At 46.1% G+C, this 24,156-nt stretch overlaps 1 protein-coding gene across 5 annotated transcripts in view; it reads left to right on the forward strand.

The window, feature by feature from the left end:
* Window positions 1–22,555, forward strand: part of RFX4 (regulatory factor X4) — a 167,138-nt gene extending 144,583 nt beyond the window's left edge. For all 5 annotated transcript variants that reach the window (XM_082349885.1, XM_082349886.1, XM_082349887.1 and 2 more), the window contains 3 exons: window positions 10,475–10,637; window positions 12,325–12,463; window positions 20,950–22,555. In XM_082349885.1, the coding sequence (XP_082206011.1) occupies window positions 10,475–10,637; window positions 12,325–12,463; window positions 20,950–21,222 (575 nt within the window). In that variant the 3' untranslated portion in view covers window positions 21,223–22,555. The remainder of the gene's footprint in view (window positions 1–10,474; window positions 10,638–12,324; window positions 12,464–20,949) is intronic.
* The last annotated feature ends 1,601 nt before the right edge of the window (window positions 22,556–24,156 follow it).

The raw sequence follows: 24,156 nt of genomic DNA on the forward strand, positions 1-24,156 counted from the left end.
TCACATCCTGCAGGATCTTGCATGCCAAGACAAGGTTTGAAAATGGAAGAAATGTTACAAGGATAATAATAGCTAGTTACTAGTGCCTAAATGTTGCTTTACCATGTACAAAGGACCCTCAATTGTCTCACTTGATATTCACAGTAACACTGCAAGGTAACTATTGTTCCATTTTATGGAGGAGGAAAAGTAAAGGGTGGAGAAGGGTTAAATTCCTGGTCCCGGGCACCACAGTCAGCAGTTACCACCATAAACAAATTGATTCATTCAGTCATTCAGCAAATGTCCTTGCTCTCAAGACTTGTGGAAATGATACACTGGATGTGGAATCTGCAGTAAGTGTTAGCTAATATATAATAATAAATAGAGTGCGTGTGTGTGCACGTGTGTGTGTGTGCACGCACATGTGTGTGTTTGTGTGCACCTCCACGTTTTTTCACATAGTTGCTGTGGGGATTAGATGAGGTAAGAAAAGCCAAAGTGCTTTGTTAACAGTGCACTGCTATCCAGATAGAAGGGGTTACTGTTAGGAGTGCCTATAAGATGAGGGCTGCAGCCAAGAGGGGTATAGGAGTTCAGAGGGAGGAGCAGACCCTTTCCATCCCACTGGAACCCGGGCAGGCAGGAGGAGAGTCTTCAGGAGAGAGGTGAGACTCAAAGGCAGCCTTAAAAGACGAGAAGGGGGCTTCCCTGGTGGCGCAGTCAGTGGTTGAGAATCTGCCTGCTAATGCAGGGGACACGGGTTTGAGCCCAGGGGACACGGGTTTGAGCCCTGGTCTGGGAAGATCCCACATGCCGCGGAGCAGCTAGGCCCGTGAGCCACAACTACTGAGCCTGCGCATCTGGAGCCTGTGCTCCGCAACAAGAGAGGCCACGATAGTGAGAGGCCCGCGCACCGCGATGAAGAGTGGCCCCTGCTTGCCGCAACTAGAGAAAGCCCTAGCACAGAAACGAAAACCCAACATAGCAATCAATCAATCAATCAATCAATCAATCAAATCTTTAAAAAAAAAAAAAAAAAGAAGAAGATGAGAAGGACTCAGCTAACCGAGGAGTGAGCACACAGGAACCAAAGGCAGAAACAACCTTCTGCTAGATGGCCCTGGGTGAGGGTGGGGCAGGTGAACAGACCAGACTGTGGAGTGGAGAGCTTGGTTAAGACTGTGCTAATTAATTCATTATCTTCTATTCCCTCATTTACCCAAGTACCAAATCTGGAAATCAGCTCTCCTCTCCCTCAGCTCTTCCTCTATTAGCTAGGATAGGCTAAGTTACTGTAACAGATAGACCCAAACATGGATGGCATTAACACAGTGGAAATCTATTTCATGCAGGGTGTTTCAGTCAGAGAGGAGGCTCTCTTTAATGCAACCATTTAGAGACACGTGTTCCTTCAACATGAGGCTCCACCGTACCCCAGGGCAGTGGTTCTCAAAGTGTGGTCCATGGGCCAGAAGTATCAGCATCACCTGGGAGCTTGTTGGAAATGCTCATTACCAGAGCCCACGGGCAGGCCTACTGGATCAGAAGCTCTAGGGTGGGGCCCAACCATTTGCTCAAGAAGCCTCCAGGTGATTCTGAGGCTGACTAGTTTGAGGACCACTGCCTTAGGGCTTTGTCAAGTCTGCAACCAGCTAATGGAAATGGAGAGTGGGTCTGGAGGAGGAAGACCCACTCGGAAAAGCCCTGGCCTGAAGCTGGCGGATGTCACTTCCACTTAGATTCCATCAGCGAGAACTTAGTCACATGGCCTCATGTAACTGTAAAGAGAGGCGGGGAAATGTAGGATAGGGTTCCCAGGCAGGGAAGGGGAAACAGATATGGGAGAGACAGCTGGCATTCTCCTCCACACCTCCCAAGGCCAGTTGTTCTAACACAAATCTTGACCCACCCTTTCCTTCCCAGCCCACTGCTGCCATCTGGTTCAGGCCTTCCCCACCTCTCATGGGCATCCACAGTGACTCTCAAGCTGGGTATCCTCCAGGTTAGAATCTTCCTCCAGCCCCTCGTAGCGTGGGCTTAGTTATATCCCAGTTCTAGTTAGAATACACTGGGAACTAAATTATGTAGTTTTGAAGATCAAATAGGATGAGATTGTCGTATTTAGGTGCTATCTTTTATCTGCTCATTCACTCACACGTCCATCCATTTATTCATTTATCTAATAAATATTTCTCAAGTGGTTTCTGTCAGCTAAACACTTCAAAAGCTGGTGATACAAACAAGTGAATCGTGGTCCCTGCCCCTGGGAGTTTATTGTGAGAGGTTAGGGTTCTGATGAGCAAGACGGCAGTTACAATATAATGTCATGAGTGCTGAGTTGGGAGAAAGGTCAGAGTGTTAGGGAGCACAAAGCAGGGTTTCCAGCCTCTATTTGGAGGGTCTGGTGGGGGGCCAAATAATGAGAGAAAAGGTATTCCAAGCAGAGGAAGTAAGTAGTACAGAGGCCTGGAGGCAAGAGAGCATGTCATTTTCCAAGAGCCTTTTGATTAATTCTTTCACTAAAGTTTCCAGAACCAGAGCTACTCAGAGAGGGAGTGAACAGATGCTTAAGAGCCTGTAAGGTGCCTGCCCTCTTTTGCACGTTGCCAGGGGCAGAAACGTGTCAACAAACCCAGTGGTCCTTTGTCAGAGACAGCTCAGGAGACTGGGTTCTTCAGAGCAGTGATGAAAAAAAGCAGGGTTGTCAACAACTGGCATTAGATGGAGCGGTGATTTCACTTTGGGTCCACAGCTGGAGAGTCCTTCTCTTCTGTGGAAATTCACATGTGAGCATCCCTGCATTTGTTTACATAGATGCACCTCAAATCGCATTTAGTTTTCTACTTGGAGCAGAAAGAACTTGACCGCCTTCCACCTCCCTCCCATGTTCTCTCCCTAGTGGATTGCTGTAGTTCCTGCTTAGAAGGCTCCGGAAGGAAAGTACAGAACAACGTTATTCGCTGAAAATAAAAAGGGAAAAGAACTTAAGCACTGTTCACAGCTCTGCAGCTGCTCAGGGGTCCATCGGAGACTGGAATTGGGGGTCTCCTGCCTCACTAAGGAAGGAAGGGCAGTGAGAGCAGCTAGGAGCCACTTACCTGAATAATCCTGCCCACGTACTCCCACCACCGCCCAGCAGACACACATGTCAGTCAGTCAGTGATAACATCCTTACTTCTAAAATAAACAGGGAAATTATGCAAATGAAACAGTTCTGCATTATGAAGCAGAAACAATTTGAGTGGAACCTTTCTTCCAATGTAGCAACAGATCAAACAAGGGGACACTAAGGAAATAAGGGGAAGGAGGAGTGCGAAGGAAAGATTTCTAGGATCTCATCATCATTCTCAGCCAGCTAGTGGGTCTGCTGCTGGCTTTCTTTGTAGCAATTTGGAGGCCTCATGGTATGGCAGGTGTGATAGTCAGCGGCACGGGAATATCATAAATGTGTACAGAGATTTCTGTGCAATGTGTTCAGGAGTCGTAAAAGTAGCTTCTTAGAAATACAAATGTGAAACAGGTTCTCTTCAGATGAGTGTAGCCTTTGAAGATTTTGACACATTCCAGCTTTGTTCTCAGATATCTCCAGGGGGCATTAAAAATGTTATCCTGTATAAAACTATCTGTAATATTTTTCTCAAGTACCACTTTTGAAATACTCCATTGCTAAATTGGACTGGACCTTGGCATGCATTGTGGGTCTTGGAGGGAACATAAACATAATTTCCTGACAACATGTATGGTTTTATAGCTATTACAATATAAAGCACAAATTATCCATGATATACACCTAAATCTTAGGAAATCTATTATAGTAGGCTTCTTAAGTTTGGGAATTTGTGCAGTTTTTTACTGAATAATGTTGTAAATTGGAGAACAATTATTATACATTTTATAAAATGCATTTGCCATGTTTTTTTTTTAAGTTAACTCAGCATATGGTTTTCATGACCAGCTAATTTTTATTTCCATCTTTAAATTATTGCTTGATTTGTATACCATTACTTTCCAAGAAGTATCTAAAGTGGTTAACAATTAAAAAAAAAAAAGCAAAACCAATTTTTTAAAAAGGACCCAAACCAGGAAGCAAGAAATAGAAAAGTAGAGAAGATTAAACAAAACAAAACAACTCCTGGCTGAAACAGCTTATTAACACCTTAAATGAAATTTTATGTGATCTAGTGACTTTGTTGGGCTTCTAGGACTCTGAATATCATTGCTCAGATGATATACATGTTATCAAGTTTAGCTCATTGAGAGTCAGGGACAACCAGGTATCTGCAGCTCTTCCACATAGCAGTGTCTCACTGTTGATGGACACTTCCCCATTTTTCAGCTGTGAAAAAGAGAACAGTATTATGTCTGTTTGGTGAGCACAAAGAGAAAATTAATTCATTGCACATAACCTTTTGGGAACCTTTGACACAAGGACTAGTGAATACAAAGTAGTGTGAGAATGAGTTATGACTCACTAGGAAAACAGCCACCCATCTGTATCTGTATCTGGTTCTCTGTCCATACCTGTATGTATTTCTAAATATGTTTTAGGATGGTATTTATTAATTGTTTTTAAAAGTCAGAGGGAAAAGGAAAGGCATATCAAGCACCCCAAACCACCTGATGCATGGCCAGTTTTGATTGGCTATGTCAGAGTCTGTGGCAATGCCATGAGAAGAGACTGGGTAAAAGGTTCCATTTCAACAGATTTCCACAAGGTAGAATCTGGCCCATGTATCCTTTTTTTTCTAATGTTGTGGGCTTGCCACCTTCCTCCTGGCCCAGCAAGTGCAGAAACCCTAGCTTTCTTTAAGGAAAACTGGTGCTTCTCCTCTTCAGGAGCATGGCAGGTGGTTCCAAACGGAGCAACCCACTTCACAGGACACTGGGCTGCAATTCTTTAATGTCTTTTAAAGCAAAACGTTAAGATCCCACTCTGTCCAAGTCAGGCCCCCGAAGGGTTCTAAGACCTCGTTTATGATGTCATTTTAAGTATTCCCTCCTTCAGCACTGACAATAAAAGTTAACTATTAAACTTATGTTTTCAGCTTCCCACCACGGGTTCCCTGCAACACAAAGCCAGCAAATTAAATCATTGAGATGCTAGGATGCCTAAAGAAATATAAAGGCAAATTCCTCATAAATAGCCCTAACTGTAGAACATCTGGCCTGCCCAGCTGCGTTTTCTCTGCATCAGTTGAGGATGTAACAAAGATAACTGGTGGCTAGTCTTTCCAAGTAACAAAAGCTCAGTTATTCTGAGGGCAGCTGAAGTGAGTGGGAGTTGGTGGACACTGCGGCCCCGCCACAGAGCCGCAGTGACTCACTCACAGAGCCCCAGAGTTGTCCCTGCCAGTGAATTCCTCCTCCTCCTCCATCCCTGCTGCTTCCTTTTCTCCAAAGGAATGAAATTAGGAAATAAAAGCTGGGATTGAAAATAGATTGTTTAATCTGCCCCTGACTTCACACCACCAGGGGCTTGGCTTCATGTTGGGACCTTTGGATTTGCTCATTCATTCATCTGTTCATTCATTCCGCAAAAAGTAATTCCATGTCTCATCTGTGCCATGCCCTGGGTTACACAAGCGAGAAAAACGGGCGCAGTTGCTGTCCTCATGATCCTTACATTCTAGCGGGTAAGAGAGTCAGTACAGAAGTAAAGCACCAGGTAAATATATAATTTCGAATGGTCAGAAGTGCTCTGGGGACCCATCATAGATGGTGGTCAGAGGAGGCCTCTCTGAGGATGTGACATTTATCTGAGACCTGGAGTATCACAAGGGGCCAGCCACATATGTGGCTGGGGAGCAGAAAAGACCATTTTAGGTAGTGGGGATCAGCATGTGTATGGGCTTGAGGCAGAAAAGAGCCTGGCATAGTGAGGGCCGACTGCTGTATACAAACGAGGGAGAGGTTGCAGGAGAGGAAGCTGCAGAGGTGGACAGGGGCCAGGTCATGCCGTATCAGCTTCTCTCTCCGGGAACTGATGCATTTGCTGCACCCGGTCAGTTCTGTCAGTCAGATTTTGGCCATGGAACTATTGGTAAAGTGTAACTCAAACAGATGAGGTTTTCAACTTCAGCAAATATTCTCCTTAAGCACAGCTACCTTTAGGATAGATGATAGCCAGTGGGGGTGGAGATCGATATAAAATCTTCTTTCTCTTCTCAGTGTTGAAGGTTACAGGAAATGTTTGTTTAGTATCAAATACTCTCAAACAATGCTGTTCAAATGGAACTTTCTGTGATGATGGAAACGTTTTTTTGTTTTTTTTTGAATCTGAGCTGTCCAAAACAGTAGATACCAGCCACTTGAGGCTACTGAGTACTTGAAATGTGGTTAGTGCGACTAAGGAGCTGAATTTTTAATTGTATTTAACTTTAGTTAATTTAAATTTATACTGGCTAATGTATAGGGCAGGACAGCTCTAGAATCTAGACATACTTAAAGGAGCTTATTTCTCAGGAAGGTACTAAGAAAAGCTTAGGCTGGCCCAAAACCTGAGTAACATCTGTAATGGTCCATAGAATCCTAGTGGGGAAAGGGTTCAAATGATTTAGTCCAAAATCTGACAGAAGGGTATGGCCAGGTAGACTAGGAAGCAGTTTAAATGTTCACAAGTCTGTACCAGAGTCTCACAACTTGTGATCTGTAATGGCCCTGAACATACACGCCGCATGATAGGAGGCAGTGTTTCCGAGAGGCTTGCTACTCAAAGTGTGCTCCATGGACCAACAGCATCGTCATCATTTAGAAGCTTGTTATACACGCAGAATCGCTGGCTCAACTCCCAATCTCCCACTGAATCAGATCTGCATTTTAACAAAATCCCCAGCGATTCAAATGCACATGCAAGTGTGAGAAGCAACTGTTATTGCGGAAAGGTTATGGAGTTGGGCAGATCTGGGTTCAAATCCCAACTCTGCCACTTACCTGACCAAGTTTTGGGCCTCAATTTTTTTCTCACCTGAAAAAGGAGGTAATACTATTTACCTCAAAAGGATTATTGTGAAGATCCAATGAGTCAATATATAAAAAGAAACTAGGGGGGCTTCCTTGGTGGCGCAGTGGTTGAGAATCTGCCTGCCAATGCAGGGGACATGGGTTCGAGCCCTGGTCTGGGAAGATCCCACATGCCGCGGAGCAACTAGGCCCGTGAGCCACAATTACTGAGCCTGCGTGTCTGGAGCCTGTGCTCTGCAACAAGAGAGGCCGCGATAATGAGAGGCCCGCGCACCGCGATGAGGAGTGGCCCCCACTTGCCACAACTAGAGAAAGCCCTCGCACAGAAACAAAGACCCAACACAGCCATAAATAAATAAATAAATAAATAAATAAATAAAAACAAAAAAACACTTATTAAAAAAAAAAAAAGAAACTAGTATGAGAACTGGTTTATGTTGGACGATCATTCATTCACTCATTTAACAAATCATTATTGATTGCCTATTATATTCTAAGCATCCTCCCTGTCCTGAGGCACCCCTTTCAAGAAAAGAAGAAAATAAACAACAACAACAAAAACTCAGGGAAGAAGAATGTTTGACTGGGGGGGGTGGGAAGGAAAGAAAACAGTCCTCTCTAGCAGTTTCAATACTATAACATGGACAACAACTTTATAGGATTCTCAAAGATCAGGGACTTTCACCACTATTCTCAGACTTTTAATTAGACGTGGGGGAATGGGGAGGGGAGAATAAGAGAAAGATGGGAATTAGACAAACATGGAAGGTTTGTTATTGTTTTACCAACAAATAAAAAGCATTAGAGCTGTCTTAAAAGTTAAGCACAAACTATTAACTGCACAGATTTTCTTTTATTAGTTTCCTTAAAAACGAAGCAGCAGCAATCCTCACTGGAGGTCCCACCGGTAGGAAAGGGAATGCAAGGGGTGTTCTTTTCTGCTCCCCAGGCAGAGAGCGTTTCTCACCCAAGCCAGTAGGTGTTAATCTGCTTAAGCCTGCCTGAGTGGATCTGTTAGGTTGCTGGCACATGGCCATTTAGGGGTTTTGTTTCCCAGACCACAGGAGCCCATTTTCCCGAGAGTTCCACTAGCTTTTTGTTTGATAACGTCTATTTCTAGCAGCATTTACTCCTTCAACAACAAATTCAATGGAACAAAAATTTACTGAACACCTACTATTTGGCAAACCCTCTGTTGGGGATACAGAGATGAATAAGGAACCGTTGCTGTGCTCCAGGAACTCACACAAAAGTAACTTGTGCTGCATTCTCTCAGGTGATGGCTATTCTCACTGTGTCTTCCTACTGCTTGCGGAGCTGGGGGAAGAAAATCCTTTGGCTTCCCCGACTGCCCCTTTTAAAATACCCACTGACCTCGCTGTGCTCTCCTGAGGTCCCAGGGCCTTGAAGGGTTAATTACTTGCTGTGGCTGGTTCATTGTTTTCCCAAACTTCCCACCCCCTCCAATTCCATTTCTAATTCTGAAATTTGTTTAATACATTTTAATAATGTTTTTCTTTTCACAGAGGCAATACACATTCTTTACAGATAAGCAAAATGAAGAAAATGTTAAAACCATCCTTAGCAATAAGCTGTTTTAATAAAAAAGGGTCTTTTAAAAAATTACAACAGTTATATAATTTCATATGAAGTTCAAAATATAGAGGAGAGCAGTCAGGCATAATCCAGTCCTCTGAGACATGATCATTTTGGGGTTTTTTTCCTTCTAGTCTTCTTGCATTTATTATAAATGACACCTAGCACACAGCCTGCTAAAGTCATTATCTCTGGGGGGAAAATAATGGTGTGGATATCCAAACCAGGAAGGGGTGCTTTTAGCCATACTGGTGGATAAGGATATTTGTGATTTTGCAGAAGAATATGGGTTTAGAGGTTTGCTGTAATTAGTTAAATCACTGTCGCTATTCAAACGTTTCACCCCTGGTGACAGAATCTGACCCAAGAAACTTGTCTTTCTTCCTTGGAATCTGAAATGGGAAATAAAGAAATTTCTACTTTAAGAAAGTCTGATGTAAGAATACCTGAATTCATAATGAAGAGTGCTTGAATATCATTAAAAGCCTACCACGTGCCAGGCTTTTTGACATATATTATCTCAGTTAATCCTCACAACAGTCATACAAGGTATGACTTACATGACTTATATGACTTACATGATATAATAGGTGTAATTATCCCTATTTTACAGATTATGAAAGAAAGGCAGATAAAATTTAAGAGGCTGGCTCAAGATCTTACAGCCAGTGCATGGCAGAATTAGGACCCAGAGCAAAGAGACATTATGGTAGAGTTCCACTTTTAAATGAAAACCTTTCCTTTATCTTCCCAGAAGAATTTCAAGATTAAACATGGTCTGCGTAGAAGGTACAGGATTGGAGGACCACAGTTTTCTCTTTTAGTTCACCTTAAAAATGACCTCCCTTAACCAGTTCTTCAGTCTTCCATGTGCCTACAAGGAGGTGCTGAATCCTATTCCCGCTACCTTTTAAAATAGGTTTAATCCTTTCCATTATATCAACATTCTAAATTTATCAGAAATTAAGTTGATGAGTTTATTATCACTATTAGTGATTTCTTAAATTACCATTTTTTATTCTATCTCATAAAGTTCCTAAGCCTCTTGAAGGTTTTAAATTTTGTCAGTTTCTTTTCCCAGTCCCTAGCACTTTCAAGGTATCCAATTAAAAAGCAAATTAATGGAATTAATAATATGTATGGAATAGGTCACCGTTAAGGTCACTGTCTAATAATCTTCAAAAAGACCTGGGCAGGCAGAGTCCAATAATCTACTTATCTTTGCTTAAAGCAATTTGTTGGATCCTTAACACCTGTTTAGTTGAGTGCTGAGAAGTTATTTGGGGAGCCCGTCTGAGCTACATTGCCCTGAACTTTCTTTTGTCCTTTCTCCTTCCCTCCCTCTTTTTCTTTCTCCCTGTCTTCCCTTTCCCTTTTCTTCCTTTTAAAATTTTTATTGAAAATCTTTTGGCCACCGGTCTCCATGCTAAGCACCAGGAACCTAATGGTGGGCAAAATAGACAAGGCTCCTACCCTCATGGAACTTACAGTCTGGTGTGGGGAATTAGGCATTAATTCTATCACATTCATTAATGGGTGTAAGATTACAAATTGTGGTAGGCACCACCATGCAGTAAGGGATCTGACTTAGTCTGGGGTTAGGAGACAGCTTCTTTGTATTGAGATATGAAGAACGAGTGGGTACTAAGGGAAAACTGAGGATTCCAGGCGGCAGAAACAGCTTGTGCCAAGGCCCTGTGTTGCTGGGAATCAAGGTACTCTGGAAAACATGAAAGAAAGCTATTGTGGCTGGATCAGATAGCACAAAGGCACAGGGTAGGGGATGCTTCTTGTGAGATCAGCAAGGACCAAGACACATGCTTTATAAAGATTTTGGCTTTCGGCTGAAGAGCAATGGGAAGCCACTAGCATTCTAAGGAAGAACTGGGGGTGTGAGAACTGTTACTGACTGATGCATCTTCGTTTGTCTCTGCAGGAGCAATGCAGTCATACACGTGGTCTCTAACATACACAGTGACAACGGCGGCAGGGTCCCCAGCTGAAAACTCCCAACAGCTGCCCTGTATGAGGAGTACACACGTGCCTTCCTCCTCGGTCACACACAGGATCCCAGTTTATCCCCACAGAGACGAGCACGGGTAGGTGACTTTCCTGGGATGTTGCCTTGCTTTTACGATTGATTTGAAAGGGGAGGGTTTACTTGGTAGTAGTTTTCTCAGAGGACAGGAAGGTCGCGCCTTCTGTTGAGTTCTCAGCGTGCTCTAGCCCCTGTACAGCTGTCTCATGCAGTCCCCGCAATGACCAGGTGAGGTAGGCGGGTGACCCCGCTTGACAGATGAGGAAGTTGAGGCTGCACCAAGTCCAGTTCCCCAAGGCCACACAGCTGGTAAGGGTCAGGCTGACTGAGCCTGTGTCTGCCTCCTTTAGGAAGGAAAACTGAATACTCCCTCTCCGCAGCTCCCCTGGGTGGCTCCTCGTGCACTTTGTAGCCTTATAACATACAGCTTCATGGTGGGTCCAAGTCTTTTATGACTCCATAGGAGGAGGGCTTCCTCACCCGAGGCTGGAGGTCCCTGGAGGGCAGCAGTCATTCATGGGGTTCAGGGAATCCCCCTGGGTTCCAGTGGCGCTTTGGACCCTGAATAAATAAATCATTGATTTTGCCCATATTTTTTCCCCAAATCTGTAGTGATGTTACCGTGATGAATAAGCTACACATCCATTTAAAAGGGTAACCTGAACCGTAGCAGCTTTTTGCCACTTTGCATTGTCTTTATTAAAAGACATTCCTCACACAGTGTCTAATGTGCAGTTATCTGAAAAACACTTACGATATTAAAAAGGGCCCTTCTTCTCAAGAAGGCGAGACTGCCATGTAGGTACAGTAAGCCTCACAAGCCAGGTTCCAACAGACCAGCTCTGGGGGACACAGGAGGGGACGGAGGAGGACCGCTCAGGTCCCTTCCACGTGGTAGCCTGAGGCCTGGCTGTGGGCATACTTGGAGTGAATTCCACAGGCTCACGTGCCCCTGCCCTGTCAGTGGGGCAGCCCCCATCTCCTCACGGGGCCTCCTGGAGTACTTCCCCACACATTTAAAATCAACTTAGAAATTGTTTCAGAGAGCTTCCGACTCTGCCGAAGTGGCACAACAGACACCCGCATGGTCATATGTCAGCGTCTTTGCTGTAAAGATGTTATTAAGAAGAATAGTGGTAATAGTATCCTATGTTTCCACAAGACTTTCTATTTTATAATAGAAAGTGACCCTCAGGGTCATGTGCAGCATTTTTATTACAGATGTGAGACACAAGGGTGCGAGTAGCCCAAGGTCCCCCAGCTGGGAAGTGGTGGAGCCAGGCTTAGAACCGGAGGCCGACACCTGGTTGGCCGTGGTGTCCCCCCACCACCAGAGAGATGGGGAAGCAAAGGACTGAACAATACAAAAACAGAAGTCCCAAAGTAATTTCTTCTTTTTTTCCTGTTTGACTTCAGGCTATAATATGGGGCTTTTTACCACAACAGGAGAAGAGGTTTCCATCACTAATGATGTTTTGCTCAGGGCTGGCTTTCATTCCCTGCGCACTCGCCGGGTGGTGAGGGAGGTATGCTGAGGGGAGGAGGAAAGCCCACCAGGGAGTTTAAAACTATCACAACAAAGCCGCAGAGTGGAGATGGTAGGAAACAGAAAGAAGAAAAATGGAAAACAAAAAGAAAGAAAAGAACAAAGAGGAAAAAAAGTAGATGAAGTTGATTTTTAAAGATGTCAAACTGATCTGTTCTCCCTGCTGGTACTCACAATATTCAACGTGCCTAATGCATTTTAGATACACGGGAAGCTATAACTATGGGAGCTATGGCAACCAGCATCCTCCCCCAATGCAGAGCCAGTACCCGGCCCTCCCGCACGACACAGCCATCTCGGGACCGCTGCACTACTCCCCATACCACAGGAGCTCCGCACAGGTGAGTCGGTGGCCCCGCTTGCTGTCCAGGCCTTGGTGTGCTTGGTGCCAGGTCTGGTCAATTCAACACAATTAATAAGCACCTTCTGCATACTGTGTGCCTCCAAGGAAAGGACGGTCTTTTCCTCAGTGCCATCTCTTCCCTCCAGTGGCTGCCCACAGTGGGTGCTCAGCCAGCGTTCACCCCTACTTGCTTTCACGTACATGGGCGCCGACCACATGCCTTTAGTTCTGTCCTCCCTTTGACCTCTCTCCCAGGAGCCAGGCGGCTGCAATGTCTGTTGTCCTTTTTTGGGGCAGCCACCCTCAGGCTGGATCTTTTGTATCCTCTCCCATCACCCCCTCCTGGTGCAGTCAGACCCTCATGGAGTCCTGTCATGGAGGACTGTCATGCCAGCATCAGCCTGACTGGTCTCTTGGTTTCACGTCTGTTCCTTTTCAGTCCAGCCCACACACACAACCTTACCAGAAGAGTCCTCCTGAAATGGACCCTTATCAGACCATTCTCAGGCCTTTGGCTCTTCCCTGTCTAACAAACCACGTTGCTCCTCTGTGGCCTTGGTGAGTGGGGACAGTGGCTGCACCTGTCACACCAGTGTTGGGTGCTCCACTTGTCTCAGACGTGTTCCTGTGCACTGGGCCCCAAACACAACTGGTCACCAGTTCCATCCAGTTCTGCATCCTCGTAGTCTCTGCACGCTCACTGTCCTTGCCTCAGGTCAGGTCTTTATCCAACCTGGATGATGACAAGAGCCTTCCCATCTGTTGCCATGCCACTGAACTTGCCCCGTCTCTGGTCCATCCCCAGTACTGCAGCTGGAGGAATCTTTGGGGAAAAAAAAGCCAACTGGCTATAACACTCTCCCTCTTTTGCATGTCATCGCTTTCAAAGTCAAGTTCAACTCCTTAGCACGTCTCTCAAGACTCATGATCATCTGGGCTCTGCTTGCCTTTCTGGCCTGCCAGCCGTACCCCACCTTTGCCCCAGCCATGGCAGCCCACGTGCAGTTCCCCCGGGTCTTTGCAGATACCGTTGCCTCGGGCTGGGATTCTCTTCCTCAGCCTCTTCTGCTTGCTGTTCAGGACAAGCATCCCACTGTCTGCGCGGCACTTGCTGACGCTGCCCTCGTCCTTCCTCCAGGACCGTATTCGGTGCCACTCCTCTGTACTCACATAGTGCATTGGGCTTTCTTCTGTTGGCATACTTGTCATCACTGACTTTCCCGACACCCACAGGAGACCCCAGAGCTCCTTGAAGGCAGAAATTAAGTCTAGGGTCTCCGGGTCACAGCACCCATCAAAAAGAACAGCCAGCTTTTACTGAATGCCGTCCCGTGCCAAGCATAGTGCCGAGCACTTTCCACACCTCCATGGTAACCGTTGCAGAAGGGCAGCGAGAGTAACTTGCCCGAGGACTTGAACCCAGGCAGTGTGACCCTGGCTGCCCAGGCTCTTGAGCACCAGCCTCTGTCACCTCTCCTGGAGGGCATCCACTGTTTATTGAACAGAGGAGTGAACAGGAGGTGGGGCAGCATAGACAACCGTGGTGTGTGGCAGGCAGGGTGGGAGGGGCAGAAGGTTTGGGAGGCAAGATGAGAGCTGTGCTTAGGAAAGAGCTCCTGCAGCACCGGCCGAAGGACGCCGAAGCAGAGAGGGGATTGGCAGAACAGGAGCGCTGCCGGGAAGCACTTGCAGGAGTCCAGGACGGAGGTGGCGGGACGTGAGCTGGGATGCAGGCTGCAGTGACATCAGCTGTCAGCACAGGCCTGCCTCCGAGGGAGGGCACCGAGCAGAGTGTACCCGCGGTACACGGGCACTCGGGGCGAGCAGGCGTCTGTTTTGATTTCCATCCGCAGTACCAGGGGGAGCCCTGGTATAATCCCCAGACAAGCCAAGAAGTGGATTCCTCTAAATCATCACCTGGGGCATTCATTATAGGTCTCCAACTGCGTCACACAGAGAGGCCTGTTCCCTAGGTACTGCTTCCCTTGGGAGCAGAGTCTGTGCTCCCCACGGTGATCCCCTAAGCGACTTAGAGCTGCTGCCATAGACTGGGTCACACACAGTCTAAGCAGCCCACTCATTCATTCATTCAATCAATCACCCCCCCCACGACTGTCGAGTGCCCACTATGCGGCAAGCACTGCTTAGCCTCTGAGAATACGGGGAGAATCAGACGGAAGCGTGCCTGCTTTGGGAGAGCTTCGGCTCCAGTAAGGAGACACTGGCAAGATCAAGCTAAAATCCCACCACAGCTCCTGGCATTATCTTCCCTCTTTCTTCACTCCCTTATTCCTCCTCATGAAATTTCTGGAGCTGGTTTTTCTGGGGTGTTATTTTTAAAGCCTTTTGCTACAAAAAGAAGCCAGCGGCTCCTAAAGGCCCGCGCGGTCCCTGGTGATCAAAGACAGGTGGAAGCATCCACCCTGGAAACCACAACGGTCCCCAGCTGGAGCATTATCATTTAATCGCTGGTCCTAATCGAAGGGCTGAGGACTAAACGAACGCCCGTGGAGGAGCCCACGGAACCCAGACTAGGTGTGGGAGGTGAAAGGGTCCTGCAGCCTCTTCACCACCGTGTCCTGTGGCTCTCAGCCAAGGTCCTTTCACAACTTCTGACCCCCACCACCCGCTCATGCTCCCCACTTGGTGCTTAATGCCTTTGTCTCCATTTGTAAAGTGGGGTGGGGAGGCGTTAGTCATATAACATCTCTGCCCAGGTTGATGGGTTAGGGTTAGGGTTAGAAGGGTGAGATCAGTGCTTCTCCTGGGGAGGGTACTGTCTAAAGACAAAGAATCCTTCGTTTAGTTTTTCATTAACATTTATGCGTCAAGCACTGTTTTAGGCACTTTCAGATACAGAGGCTCACTTAATTCTCAGAGCAACCTCAGGAAGAAAGCATTTTCCCCAGGATTTAAAGACGAGGAAAACCTCAGAAGGTAATTTGCCCCGGGTCATGCATCCAGTAAGTGACAAAGCAGACTCTAAAGGCAAATCCTCCAAATCTCAACCCAAGGCCCGTGGCACTGAACACTACATGGTGTGTGTTTTGGAGGGTGGGAGGTAAATTGGAGAGGTTACTGCAGCTGTTCTTAATAAGTTTCAAGTTCCCAAAGAGAAGAATCACACACCCAAGATACTGTGTTTCTTTCCTTTCCTGGTACTTTGGTTTAAGGTTGAGCACATAGGGGAAAATCCACTGCAGGGCTCATTAGTTTTAGCTTTCCAGAGCAGAGGTCAAGCCGTTCCACTCCTGAATACTGAATATCACACTTCATTACATTGGACTTGGTGGGGAAAAGATTAGTCTGAATGGAAGAAGAATCACGACCATAGAATATGGTTAAAGAATGCAGTTGGTCATTAGCACAAGAAACTAACTTCTGCAAGTAAATGCTTACCAGGTTTGCCTTAAAGAATGGATACAACACCTCTGTGAAGTTCAGTAATCGCAGACATCCCAGCATTTATATACACAAAATAACGTGAAGTCATTTGTTTTTTGAAATAGGGCATTGTGTGCCCTTGCTTATACTACTCATTTATACAAGACATGCTTTCTTCATGGGTAGTACAAAGGTAAACCTCCAGTCCTGCTTGAATTCTCATAATTTCTCAATTAGTGAGTCCAGATGAATCAGATTGCACAGGGTAAGGTTTGAATTATTTCAGAAAAACACCCTTCTTGCCGCTGTGCTGCACTTGTCCACACCAAAATAAGTGAACAAGGGATAGTATTAGCTGCCCTATCCCAGGTTCCCCATTCTCATGCCCAACCAGAAAGAGAAAACAAACCAAACACACGGCCACAAAGTATTTCTGAGCCTCATTCAACACACATTCATGGAACCTCTACCCTGTCAGCAGCCATGAATGTGAAGTGGGCCCTTGAGCTCAAAAGCCATTTGATCAACCAGAAGCAAACTGGCTAGAAAGACACTTAGAGTGGACCAGAAAGTTGTTCTGCATTTCTCGTCTGTATGGCCAAGGCCCAGCCTTGCCAGCCGGTCACACAGCTCTCACAGCAACTCCAGCGGACCAGCCCAGGGCCAGCGGGTCCTCGATCTCAGTGGCCCAGTGACGGCTACAGAGTTTGCTTAGCATGCTCCACTTTGGGATAGCATCCTGGGCCGAAGGGAATAAAAGCAGTCCACCATAGTGGAATAAAAGCAGTCCACCATAGTGGAGTAAAAGCAGTCCACCATAGTGGAATAAAAGCAGTCCACCATAGTGGAGTAAAAGCAGTCCACCATAGTGGAATAAAAGCAGTCCACCATAGTGGAATAAAATCTCTGACTGTAGAGCCAGGCTTCCTGAGTTCAGATCTCAGCTCTGCCTCTGATTAGCTCTGTGCCTCAGTCTCCTCATCTGAAAAATGGAGATAATTCTAGTACCTATTTCATAGGGTTGTTGTGAGGTTTGAGTGAGTTAATAAAGGTTAGAACAGGGCCTAGCTCATAGTTAACACTCTGTGTGTATATTTTCATCATTATCCTTTGTAACACCACTGTTATTGTATTTTCGTAATTAGAGAATTAATTTCTGTCTTCCTCAACTCTACTAGCTCTGTGAAGGCAGGGACCAGGTTCTTTTTTTCTGACCATTATATTCCCAGGACCCAGAACAGACCTGGCCCTTGGTGGGTCCTCAGGAAATACTCGTCAATGAATGAAGGGATGAGTGGATCCTTACTCTGGTAGTAAGTTGCTGTGTGACCTCACGTAGATCATTTCCCCTCTCTTGCCCTCAGTTCCCTCATCTGTAAAGTGAGAGGTAGGACCAGGTGGTTAGTCCCTAAGGCTCTTCCTGTCATTAGTGGACCACGATGCTAGGACTTGAAGAAGAAGAATATCCATAATAGTTACCACGTTTTGAAAACTTACTGTGTGGAAGCTCGAAGTGTTTCACATGTATTAACTCAATTAATCCTGACCCGAAGAACTCAGCAGATGTGGACCGTCTGGCACAGTCTTGGGGGAGCCATGTCCTGGGTGGGGGGGGGGGGTGCCTGTTGGCAGAACTTTGGTCAGTGAGAGCCGCCTTTCATAGGAAAACAGTTTGTGCTCCCGACAGGGGCCACCTTTCACCCGTGCTCAAGTAGCAGTCCGTTTGGCGAGGGTCAGGGATAAAGGGCTCATTCTTCCCTCTCCAAGTGCAGGAAAGTCAGCCCTTGGTGTGAGGAGTCACTTCTCAAAATAGCACTTCCTAAAATGGTTCCAGAGAGGCCCGGGGTCAGTCTCAGCTGAGATGGACTCACGTCACGGCGCCTTGAGGGAACCTTTGCCCACATGTGCACACACACGTGCACATACACGTGCCCACAGACACCCCTCGCACACCTCTCACGGGGCGGGGACCGGTGACTCATCTCCATTTTCACATCAGTAGCAACAGTGTGGGATTTGACCTAGACAAGGCTAACCTCTGGTTAGGGGCCCTCAACAAAAAGTGCCTTTATCCTGAGCAGAGCTCTCGGGACCCCAGGGTTTGTGCCCAGCGGGCCCGAGGAGCCCGCCTGAACCCGGATGTGAAGTGTGAAAGGTGAGGCGGGTGCTCCCGCCAGACTAAAGAGAGGCCTCACTGGTGGCTTTAATGGCCAGGCCGGGCAGCGGGCACCCCAGCCTCTCAGCTCTCAATGGTCTCTTCACCACGGGGAAGACGAGTCACTGACTCATTTGCAATTAGCTGACCTAACGGGACAGAATTTTCCAGGCCGGATTCTGTGGTAACAGAATTTTATTGTCACATTGGAGATATTTTGAGCCAGTCTCATTTCCAGGCAATTACTCTTTTGAGCCTGTGACACAACCCCTGGGCACAGCTGCATCTAGGGTCCTTGATTTGGCACAAAAGCCACGCTCTCTTGGGTTCTGTGGGGAGGAGCCTCCAAGTCCACACGGTGACATGGTACCTACACAAGCCAGGCAAGTAGGACTCTGTCAGAAGCATCAAGCTGAGGCCTGGTCAGGGTTGTAAGACCCTGTGGTCTGTAGGGGAGGGGGGAGCTTAAAGGAAGAGTGACAGAGAGATTCAAGTTTAATGGGCTGTGTTCCAGGAAAGGAGTGTCTTCCTCTCTGAATTCTCTGTAGTTCAGCTGTGGTGGGTCATGCCTCGTTTGGGCCAGTCAAATTGATGTGGAGGAAAGTACCAGCCCAGGACCGGGCTTTTCTGCCAGCTCTCCCACTAGCTTGCCATGTGGCACCTCACTTTACGGATCCTAGTTTTCTGTACAACATCTGTACAACATGGGGTTGGATTATATGATCCCTAACGTTCTTTCTAGCGGTAACGTCCTAGTGTTCATTCACCAGATAAGTTATGTAGCACCTGCTAGGTGCCAGGCATCAATTCAGATGTTGGGCATATGGTAGAGAACATGACAAAGCCCCACCAGGAGCTTAGGAATATAAGCCAGTGGAAGGAGACAGCTGACAAGCAGGATGTTAAGATCCTGACCTGAGAGATGGGGGGTGAGGCACTTAGCTTGGAGAGAGAGGATGTCCAGAAACGTCTCTCTGAAGAGGGGACATTTGAGCTGAGGTCTGAAGAATGATGAAAAGGCAAGCATGGAAGGAGCTTGGGGGTAGGGGTGGGGAAGAAGTGTTCTAGGCAGAGGGAACAGGTGGGACAAAATTCTCTGAGGTGGGAACCAGCTGGGCAGGCCAAAGGACCAGAGTGGAGGCCTCTGTGCCAGGGAGGGGACATGCATCCGGGGAGCTTACTTAAGAGACTGTCAGCAGGGGAAAGCCACCTTTTGGAAAAAATTAGAGACCATTTTGTAATAATACTAATTAATATATTACCTATTTAACACCCGGGATCTTGTTATCTTGGGCAGGGCCCAATCTCCGTACGGTCTCTTTGGGGTTTAGAATGGGTTCTGGGCTAGAATCCCACCGCCCAGGCCTGAGGGTCCACCGTGGCTGCCGTACACACAGCTGATTTGGGGATTATGAAAGGCTCCGTATGCTGTCCCTGGTCTCCTTGGCAACACCCCTTGGTGCCTTCTCCCTCGAGCTCCCAGATACCACCTACGCCCTTCTCCCTCTTTCCTACCTGTTCTTCTGACTGCGGAGGGCGTGTCGTCTGTCCTAGGTAGGACAAAATCCTCATACTAGAACTTGGCGCCCTCCCCCTTGACCTGTGAGTAGCTGGTTCTCTTCGCGTGCTTTGGGCCTCACAGCCTTCCCCTGCTGCCCCTCGGGCTCCCTCTCAAAGAGGCGGAACAGTTCCCCTCTGGCCCACTCTACAGGGGGCACCACTGTTGTCACAACCCCTTCTCCTGGCTGTCTAGGCTTCAGCCTGTCTGTCTCCCTCACAGGGGGCAGCTTCCCACCGAACCCCTCGGGGCTCCACTCTCCAACTGTCAGGGAAGACAGATGGGGAGCAGAAGAATTCCGACATTTGCACATATAGGCTCTCTCCCTACTCGTTGCCCTTGCCACCCTTATTGACTGGCTCCTGCTCTTGTCGGGGTGGCCCTTAGCACAGCAAGGAAATCTTTGTGTTGCCTGGCCTGCAGACCGGGAGCTCGCAAAGGGAGCCCAGAGCTCCTCCCCTTCCTCCCCTCTGATTGTACTAAAAGCGGCTTATTTGCATAGCTGTCTCGGTAACGGAAAAGAATGTAAAAGAAGCAGCACTTCAGGGGCACTCCTCTTATTCCCGATTCTCTCCAGAACGGCTTCCCCTCTTCTTGTAGCTATTAACACCTGTTTTCCTGGCCCGCACAAAAGCACCTCCCCTCCCAGTTGGCTTATCTTGACTCCTTCTTCCACATTCACACCAAGCCCAATAATTTACCATTTCCTGCTTGTATATCTTCTAGGACTTCAGTGAATGTGAACCAAAAAGAGAGATGTTCTGTGAATGATAGGCACTAATAATAACCTTTGAAGCTGTTGACTTGCTTCCTCTTCAAAAGCCTGCTTTTAGGTTGCAGTTCATAATTGAATTCAACTGTAAAATGCTATTTTTAATGATGTCATTGTGTTTTTCTTGGCAGTATTGTTCCCTTGGGTTGGTGGAGTGGGACCTATCACATCTCCTAAAATGATAAAGTGATAAAGCTCAAAACCATCCATCCATATATCTGTATCTCTTTGGACATGCTGTTCTTCCTGTACACACACACACACTCACTCTCTCTCTCTCTCTCTCTCTCTCTCTCTCTCTCTCCTGTATTCCCAGTGGGGTTATTCCTTCTTTTGGGTTTGACTTCCCAAAATATTGCAGGTTAAGAGCACAAAGTCAGTATTTTTGGTTGAGTGACTATCAGCCTAGCTCTGGCTATGAAATCCTTTGCATTTCTCCTGTTATATGCTTCCTAGACCAAGAGTCAATCTTTCAGAATTTCACTGATTACTTCCCATCAACTTTCATTAACAGCGTCTTAAGAAATTTAACTTAAACTGTGAACATGACTGATATTGTGTATGTGCAACTTCAAGCTAATTTTAACTTTGTGGAATTTCTTTCCCCTCAACAAGTACCCGTTTAATAGCCCCACTTCCCGGATGGAGCCTTGTTTGATGAGCAGTACTCCCAGACTGCATCCTACCCCAGTCACCCCCCGATGGCCAGAGGTGCCCACAGCCAACACGTGCTACACAAGCCCGTCTGTGCATTCCACAAGGTATGGAAACTCTAGTGACATGTACACACCCCTGACCACGCGCAGGAATTCTGAGTATGAGCACATGCAACACTTTCCTGGCTTTGCTTACATCAACGGAGAGGCCTCCACAGGATGGGCTAAGTGACTGCTTTCATAGGAATCCATATTTAATATTAATAATAATTATTAATAATAATAATAAACTCAACACCCACCCCCCAGAAGAATTTTATCTCAATACATCATAACTCCTGGACTATTCCTAGGCGTCCATTTTCCTAATGAACATGAGGCTGGGATTCAGTGTGGGATGAATAAACTTTAGTTCAGAAATGGGACTCACTAAAAGTCAGTGAGGTTGGGTTCCTGTAGCCAAGCCAGACTTGACTGTTTGTATAGAGCACTATCTCGGGCAGGCCGACCTGTGCCTTTTCCCTCTGTTCCATGCCTTCACTTTATGCTGGCAACCATTCCCAGTAAATTACCTATTTTCCTGTTGACAAAAGCTCTTTAGCCTTGAAGGGTGGATACTAGAGACGGAACCTGGCTTGTGCTTTTGGATGGGCACATAATTTAACCAAGAGCATTCACCTTTCCATCTGGCTGTCATCTTACTGTACAACAGACAGCCCCCCCAGATATGTCCTAAGCATCCCTTCTTCCTGGTGGTGTCATCACTGCTTCCTGGAGCACCAGGGCTAAGTGGAGGTATCTGGAAACTCTAGATTCCCTGTTACACTCATGTCTGTCACAGTACCTGCATTGTCTTGGAATGTAAGCACTGTTTAGAGGGAAGGAAGAGGCCTGTTCTGTATGCCTTAAGTTGAGTGAGGTTTGTAGGGGACCGGTTCTTCTACATGCAAGTATTTGTCCTAAGTTTGCACAATGGCTAGTGTCAGCAAAAGGCAGGAGAGGGGTTTTTAAAGTTCTGTGAGAATGTGGATTTATGGCACTGAGTATCATACTCAGCTCTGCTGTATTAACTCTGTGAAACTGAATGGACCAAACTTTTAACTTACCAAGCACCAAGTGTGAAAATGACTTTCATGGTTCCTTCATAAGACTATAATAATTTCCGACACTTTGATAGAAAAAAAAAATTCAAAGCTGTGCCTTTGAGCCTATACTATACTGTGTATGTGTGGAAATAAAAATGTATTGTACTTTTGGAAAATCTTTTCGTAGGCATTTTTCTGTCAGATTTGTAGCAATTTGTGAGGTTTGTTAGAGATTAACATAGGTTTTCTTTCTGTATTATAAAAAACACCAAGAAATTATGGTGGACCTATTACCCTATGGGTAAGAAATAAATGGAAACATGACATCGGATGTTTTAGCAATTGTTCTGTAAATAAAATATTTGATCGCACCACTCAGTGTGATAATCATGTCTACAGCTAAAATGGAAATAGTTTTATCTGTACAGTTGTGCAAGATATGAATGGTTTCACACTCAAATAAAAAGTATTGGAATGACCTGCTTTCTTCATTTTCATTTTGCATTTGATAATGACCTGTGTGTGTGTGTAATATAAATGACATTCTGAATACTTAGGGTGTAAGTAGGCAAAACAAAACTAAGTGGTCTTCTGTGGTTGTGCTTATCCAGCTCCCTGTGATCTTGTCATCATTAAAATGTGGATAAGGCCACACATGCAGTCCTTAAACGATGATTTAGTACCCACAGCCTGATGGAGGGAACCAGTTCTACATACAAGGATTTACCTGAAGTTTTCATGATGGCTAGCGTCAGCAAAGGGCAGGAGCCTTTCAGCTCTTGCAGGGAATATTATTCTTCAATACCAGCATCATTAAGAGGTCCCCTGGTACTTAGTTCATTATGCTTTAATGATCACTGGTTATAAAGATATTTCAAGCACAGTGCTTTAAACGCTAATAAACTTCTGGAACAGAACAGTAACAGTACTAAATACTTAGTAAGTACCAACAAATTCTTCTCCAAAACTGCATTTTGATTCTAGGGTTGGGAAGTGAGGACACAGAGGGAAAATGATTAAATGTTTTGCCCAAATGTTAAGAGTCTAGGATCTATGAGAAATTCAGAGCCACAGATTTCCAGAAATGGCAGTAGTGACTATTTTAACTAAAAGGCATGAGAATTTGACAACTCAATTTGCATTTTGAAAGATTTATTTTTAAAGCCAAGCTCTTACTTGCTATTACATAACATACTTATACCTGAAATTTTAATTTTAGGATTAAAATTATACATTTTACATAGCATCCCCTTTAAAAAAATTAGCTGTGTTGTTCTACCAAAAGAAAGCAGATGTTGGATTTCACTCTCTGATGGTAAATTAGTTTGCTCTTTCAGCCAAGGTCCATTAGTTGGCTTTATATGAGGCAAATAAGGGAGAGGACGAATAAAATTTCATATTTAGTCACTGAAAATACGCCTAAGAATAACCAGACCTATTGCTCTCCTGCAATCCAAAGCTCATGCTCCACAAATGAATGGGTGTAGTAAGTCTGACTTTCGACCTACTAAGCACAAAAAACTAAGCAATTGCCAGATTCTCCAGCCAGGTAGCAGCAGCACAGAATAAACAACACCCGTGTACAAGTAACAACCACAAGCTCTTTAAATGCACAGATATTTAGGCAAAAAATAGTCACAATCAACAAGGGCCTGAATCCCAGAAAATAGAGTGGTTGCTCGAGGAACTCTGCAGAGGAGAGAACAAGGGCCTCCTCGTCACAGCACAGCCGAGAACCGGGAGTCAGCAGCGCTGTAGGAGGAAGGGGGCAGCTTCAGATGAGGCAAGTGGCCACTGGGCGCTCTCTCCAGAGCACAAGGTCCCCATATCTTGGGAGTTTAGCGTACTGCTTATGTTCCCAATTGTTCTAAAGCTTCCACTTCAGAACACAGAGGGATCTGATTAGGAGAAGACAACAGCTGCTGTGAGCTCATGACTCAGCTGCATCTTCTCTCCCTCTGGTGGCCCCTAGCCAGCCACCAGGAAGGGAATGGGCAAGGCCGGCAGCTGGGAGCGGGGCCAGCCGCTTGTCAGAGGGTGCACAGAGGAGTCTTGGCAATAAAGGGACCCTGCCCTCTTCA

This window comes from Balaenoptera borealis (assembly GCF_965194805.1).
Source record: "Balaenoptera borealis genome assembly, chromosome: 13".
Lineage (NCBI taxonomy): Eukaryota > Metazoa > Chordata > Mammalia > Artiodactyla > Balaenopteridae > Balaenoptera > Balaenoptera borealis.